The sequence below is a fragment of the Petromyzon marinus genome, chromosome 52 (assembly GCF_048934315.1).
Source record: "Petromyzon marinus isolate PM22_M1 ecotype Great Lakes invasive population chromosome 52, UKy_Petmar_22M1.pri1.0, whole genome shotgun sequence".
Taxonomy (NCBI): Eukaryota; Metazoa; Chordata; class Hyperoartia; order Petromyzontiformes; family Petromyzontidae; genus Petromyzon; species Petromyzon marinus.
Genome location: NC_133718.1, coordinates 13,200,918 through 13,207,775, shown reverse-complemented (window position 1 = coordinate 13,207,775; position 6,858 = coordinate 13,200,918). Strand labels below are relative to the sequence as shown.

General features: G+C 44.8%; 1 protein-coding gene across 1 annotated transcript in view; it reads left to right on the top strand.

Moving 5' to 3' along the window:
- Positions 1–1,890: 1,890 nt before the first annotated feature.
- Positions 1,891–6,858, top strand: part of LOC103091702 (atrial natriuretic peptide receptor 1) — a 110,289-nt gene continuing 105,321 nt past the window's right edge. Inside the window, exon 1 of the mRNA XM_032973985.2 lies at positions 1,891–3,271. Coding sequence (XP_032829876.2) covers positions 2,545–3,271 — 727 coding nt within the window. The 5' untranslated portion in view covers positions 1,891–2,544. The remainder of the gene's footprint in view (positions 3,272–6,858) is intronic.

Genomic DNA, 6,858 nt, shown 5'->3' with positions numbered 1-6,858 from the left:
AGGCTTTCGTGACCAATATTCTTCATATAAAAGGTTTTTGAGTTAGATTGTGGTGGTGGTGGGTTAACGCCACAACAATTGTGCGCACATTAAATATGAACACTATCGTCTGCCAGCAGGTGGTGCGACGAATCCAAACAATGGACAATATTGAAGGTTGACTGACGGTGGAGTGGTAGTAATATCGCAGTGCGCAATGAAACCGGCGATTGAACTTCAGTCGAGTTTGACTCCCGGCCACGGCTGGGGTGATATCAGAATTGATTATCGGAAAACTACTTCACTAAACCGCACTCCCCAGTGTGGGGGAAGTATAGTCAAACGACTATAAACCGTCACGGCGTCGGATATCGCTTGTCCATAAGTGAGTTGACAAAAGGACTGACTATATGTGTACAATTTTATTTAAAGGGTGATGCATTTATAAATACCCGACTGATATCCATTGACAATTTTCTCAAATTGTGATTGAATATTTTGGTTAACGTGATCTTAGAGGAGCGCCTTAAAATATGTACTGAAGTCTTCTGAGATTGGTGGGATAGTCTTTTGACTTAATATAGAGCAATAATAGGGTTTTTCCCCTTTTTTCGCAACAAAACTGAAACCTTTAACAAGGAATCATGTGTGCATTATGACCACAATACTTGTGGTCAAAATGCAAACAATAAACACACTCAGATAATATGTGCATTATCCTTGAAACTGATTGGTCCACACTAGAAATGGCTTTCTTTTGAGCCTCATCTCAATTGGTGCTAGACCAGAGGACGCCAAAAGGCGTACAGCTCAAAGACAATGCACTATCAAAGTAATGAGGGCTTGGGGTAGCCATCTACATCATTTGACCTCCTTTGCCAGTACCAAAATATAATAATAGGGTTTTTTCCCCTTTTTTCTGGCAAGAAAACTGAAACCTTTTTACAAAGAATCATGTGTGCATTAACCACAATACTTGTGGTCAAAATGCAAACAATAAACACTTTCTGATAATATATGCATTGAAAAAAGGGGAAAACCCCTATCATTATACTTTGGTACTGGCAAAGGAGGTCTAATGATTAATATAGAGGCTGCTTGTGACACAAGTGTCACAAGCAGCCTCCCTTTGCCCACTTCAGTAATTGTTTATTGCTGTGGTTGTTTCCACCTGATGACGGGCACTTGTGTTGCGCCAGAAACGTCGTGATTTAATTTATTTAGTTTTATACCTACGTTACTTTACCGAAGGAACCAAAGAGTATGGATCCCTGCAGTCACGAAAACTTCACATCTAGATTTAGTCTAGAATACTTTTACTGTCCTGTAGCAAACTAAAGGGTGGTCCAGATGTATTGTGACCCCCATTTAGTCAATTAATTGCGGGTCAGAAGACATTTGGACCACCATGTCCAGCAGTGTTCTTAATTGTAACGCCCGCGGGCCACTGGCGACCCCTGGTGGCCTTTAGTGCGGTCCGTGATGTGCGGCCTCACAAACGTAAAAACACCCCAACATCGTGCTGTCAAACCCGATGGTTTCAAATGTACGGCAGCTATCAACAGTGATGTCTTATAGGTGAAAGTGGACCCCCTCTAAATTGGTGTGAAGAGTTCTTTGGTTTTTTTCAAAAACCAAAGAGTTATTCCTGCAGTCACGAAAGCTTCGAATCAGGTGTGAAGAACACTGCTGTGTGGTATATACACTTGGTGGTCTGTCCAAAATGCGACTGGCGGATGGGAGCAATTGCAGTTGCAATATAAAGGCGTTAGATGTCGTATGTCTACAAGCTGTGTTCTCATCTGTGGTTAGGCATTTACTCTCGTCCCGTGAGCTGTGTACTCACCCGAAGCCCATCAGACATGCGCCCACCCCACCACCTCTCCACCAAGTTCCACCCCTCCCCACCACCCTCCACTTCCAACGCCCCTCAACCTCACTCACTCCTCTACATCTCTCCCCCACAAGCGCTAAGCTGGTAAGCAGGCAAAACTACTCGACCCCGAAGCCGGCGGGAGGAAAGATTTCCCTCCCACAAGGCACGCGCATCAAGTCTGCAGGGCACGAGCGAAGGAGCAACATCAACCATGCTGCGGGCACTTCCCAAGCGCCGCGGAGTCTGCTCACTGTGCCCTCGGGTCATCAGCACCATCTTCGTCCTCGTCATTCCCGGGCCTCTAGAGGTGGCTCAGACGAGCAGCACGAAGAGTTCCAGAGCGAGTGGACAATATACCACAGCGGTTATTTCAATTTGACTTCACGCGAAATCATCTCGCGTATTGTTGTTTCTTTGTTTAAGTGGGCAACTAACCATTGTTATAACATTAGTGTAATTGTTTTTTTGTTTAATGTGGTTAGTACATTTTTAACAGACGCAATCAATTGTAAGTAAGGGAAAAGGCTCATATGATAAGGTATAAAAGGGAAGGCAAGCAAAAGCAACACAAACCGTTGAACTCTTGAGGTCTGTGAGCCGGTCTTGACCTGCCGCCCAAGTTGTTTGGAGAGTTGCTGTCCACGCGGTTTTTTTTGTTTTAACGCGCCGAGCGTGACATCGTCGTTAGCATGCCGGCGCCAGCACGCCTGTGCCTCCTTGCTTCTTTATGCGCCTGCTGCCTCGTGGCCTCTTCTCCAAACTCGGACAACGACGCGGCCCTCCAGGACATCAACATGGGCATCATCTTACCCGACTCCAACGACGCCTACGACTTCGCGTGGCCATGGACCGGTCCTGCCATAGATCTGGCCATGGAGAGAATCAACCAAGACGTCCACCTCTTACCCGGCTACCGGCTGAGGTATGACAGGGGCAACTCCGAGGACCCGGTGAGCGGCCTTTGTTCGGTGTCCGTGGCTCAGCTGACCGCGGTGGACTTTAAGCTGAGCTCCAACCCGCCAGACGCGTTCGTGGGACCCGGTTGTGTCTACACGTCGGCGCCCGTGGCTCGCTTCAGCACGCACTGGAAGATGCCCATGATCACAGGAGGAGCGCCAGCGATGGGCTTTCAGAAGGACGAGGAGTACGCGCTGGTCACCCGCACGGGACCTTCTTACAACAAGCTGGGGGAGTTCGCGATGCACATGCACAGGCACTTCAACTGGACGCACCGCGCCGTGTTGATCTACGAAGACGAGAATGTGGACGACCGGCCCAACTACTTCATCACCGAGGGCATCTACACGGAGCTCAAGAAGCACTTGCCGTTCATGGAACACGAGCTCTTCACCGACCGCATCCTGCCTGCCGAGGACATCGAGACCATCATCGCGTTCATCAAGAACGCTGGCCGCGGTGAGGTCTCCTCCTATGTTTGGTTGGTATCTCTTCTCTGCCGCAGTAGTGTAACGCCCTGCACTACAAAACCTGGCCACCAAAGTTCGATTCCTAAATACCAGTGACGATTATCTGTACCGGTCCCTGGACCTCCTCTAGGTGAGTATCTGGTTGCGGTGTGTAAAAAAACATCGCCACTGGGAAACAAAAACGGTTGTGCGTGGTGCTGGCCACCCCACCCCCTTGTGTAATATGCCGACCTTCATTCGTGCTACTCTATAACAGCACTTGCCCCAAATGTCTGTTAAGGCTACACGGGGATCTTTGTCTTGTCTTTGTTATACTCCGCCGTCGTGGTTACGGGATGTAACCCGCCGTGCTGAGAGCTAATGTTCGATGTTCAAGCCCAATTCTTTCCCAACACGTTTTAGTTCTTGCTTCATTTGCTTTGTCATTGTCCATTTTTTTATCCATGAGCCGAGCAGGTGGTGGTTTAGCACGCAGCGTGTTAATCCAACACTATAAACGCAGCGAGGGTTGGTGGTTCACACAAAGATTGTGAAACTCCCTTCCCCCGTGAGCGTCGACGGGTTTGCCATACCCTGGCTTGGCAGGACAGCAAGTGGACGAATCTCCCGTCTTGTGTCCGTGTGTACCAGGGATTCGATGTTGTCCACTTTGCATGTGTAGGGCTTTCTCCGTTTGCTCCGGGTTTCCTCCCACCTGTATATCAACAACTTCATAAATTGGCTGAAAACATCTTAAAAGAAATACATTAATGTAAATAGCAGGATCCTCCTGAAAATTATTCATTGGACTTTTCTAGATAAATATTAATGACGTGCCATTTATCGTTACGTGTCCTGTGGATGAGAGCACGTTGGATGGCGTGATTTTGGAAAACTCAACTTAATGAAAAGCGATGTATTAATCGATGTACCAAAACAAGAACGTGTTTAATCAGTGTATATTATTAACCTGTAATGACATGGATCTATTCAGAAATATTTTCTTCGCCAGGCACATCAGCATGCCTCTGTTTCATGATTGATTTATATTTCAAGTGGATATACAGAACGCAGTTTTTACAATTTAAATGACTTTTTTAACTTTATTTCAAGATAAATATTTGTTTTAACTCATAAGTGACTGGTATGGGACCATCCATTTAGTACGTACGCATGGAGGGGGGAGGAGGGGTTAACCCAAATGCGTACGCTTGCGTATGGGGGGGTCTACTCACAATGCACGCATAGGAATCATTGGGGGGATGGGTGAAGCCTCGATAATAATTTGTCTACATTGGCCTTCAAATGAGTTAGATCGTCCGGCGGTGGCCTATCTGTTTGCTTAAACACGTTAATATTATTAATCCTTGATCATTTCTGCGTGGATTAAATATCGGCCGTTCTCTAGGATTCGGAGGGGGGGGGGTCAAGCGTACGTACGCAGGTGGGGGGTAGGGGTAAAAGTACGCGTGCGTACAGGGAGGGGGGGTCAAGTTTTGATAGATTTTTGCGTACCTACTAAATGGATGTCCCCTATATGGGCTTTACCCGCGCTCTATCGGCTCTAGCGTCACACTCCACAGAAAGCAATTGACTTAGTTCTCGTGTGGATTTCACACGAGACAATGAGCTAAGTAGAACTTAGAAGATGAACCTTGCTCTCCGAGTGCAACTGATTAATAACATCTGTGCCGGTCGTAATTTTAGGGGCCCCAAAAATATATTAGTTTTCAGATATTTTTTTAATTTATGGACATAGGCTATACTCTTTTCCTTCAATATTTCAGCTTTCGTTTTGATGCTGCTGGTGCGTTGGCAGTGGTGCACGATTAATAAAAAAAAACTCAACACATTCGTCAATAAAAGTGTGACCTTAACGAGAAAACAATATACTGTATATAATGGACGATGCTTTGGGCAATGACCTTTCCTCATATGAATAAATGCATCTGCTATGAAGAAGGGCCATTACCCGAAACGTCGCTTATACTGTACAGTAAATATTTTACTTTTAAGTACACGCAACGTTATTGACGGATGTATTTTGTTTTTATTCTAGAACATCATCAGAAATGACGTAGCCCAGTCACTTGTATATAATCAGTATTTAAGTGAGTCTTTAGTGACGTGTTGCTGGTATTCCAATGCATGTTTATCTTTAGCAAACTAGCAGTTGAGTTTACAAGTAATGCGTTTGCCATGGCATTTAGGTTTTACGCCCCTCCTAACGCCGATTATTTTATCTTTACACTTGCGATCAATTGAATATTTAGATATTTTGAAGAGTTAGTATTCATCTTAAATAGGTATCTTAAAAAACATTAAAATTATATTTGCGCTCATGCAAGACATACTCATGAGTGGTAATCAAGAATGAAATGATAGGAAGCCACTAGAGTTATTGCACTTTCAAACCAAGATTGAAAACTCATTTCTTTTGAACTTATTTTCGTGTTTAGTTTGTTGACCTTCCCCCGCACCAAGTTATCCCGGTTGGCTACGTACAGTGCGCTAGAAGTTCAACATACACATTCGTTTGTAGACATACAGGCTGGAATTAGCTCGCACCTATGAAGGCCTATACATTGCATGATGGGGTAGCGAGGACAATGCCGGACCGCCTTTGTCTAGCCACTGTCAATATTTACACATGGGACCAGGTAGTATATCAATTTAGGCCTGAGTCAACCTACAGGAGGCCCCGAATCGGTTCTACTTGTGCATAAGAGCAGGTTCGATGGTGTGCTTTTGGGAAACTGAAATTAACAATGAAAAACAACATTCTGGATATCAATATAGCGTAATTAGTGTATAATACCTTTTGCATATATATCTATTCAAAGTAATCCATGTAATTACATAATAATCCCATTATCACATCACAATAACATGGGGTGAATCAGCTGCAATATGAGACTGTTTGGCCAAGTGAGTTATTCTATACGGACTAATCATATAATTTTCAAAGGCTAATAGAGAACAGATTCAAAAGAGGCGCAGATAAAACAGTCACGAGAATCAATACGAACGAGGCAGTAAAAAGGAGAGGAAAAATAATTGGTTTGTCAATGGAATTGCGGCTGTTAGTCGCGATAGTAGCGACACTGCATGGGGAGTCCAACTCGTATAGCTCCACACTTGCCCCCTCTGCAGCGCGCGAGTTGTTTTCTTAGTACGGAAGAACTAATCTTATCATTCACAAAACACTCCTATAACCAATGGATGTATTTCAGCATATCCGCGATTTTAGCCATGCGTGGCAAAAGCTTCTTCCTAATACTCGCGATTTTTCTCACGGTTAAGAGAAGTAGAACGGCACTTTCTTCCGATTATCCGCGGGTTCGTCTGTGATCGAATATTCCCCCTGTGGATAAGATGAGTAAAATCGCGGATAACCCCACGGATAATAGGATCATCCTCAATATTGGACTGCCATTTCACCGATAATAAGAGTTCTATACCGACGGGTCGCCCGTGATTTGGAAAGGGTGCTCTCACAAAATGCAAAACTTGTGAACCAGTTGTATTTGTTATTAAAATATAAAAAGTAAGACTCCACTGATGTGCCTTAAAATTGGCGAAAGGGGTCCACTGTCT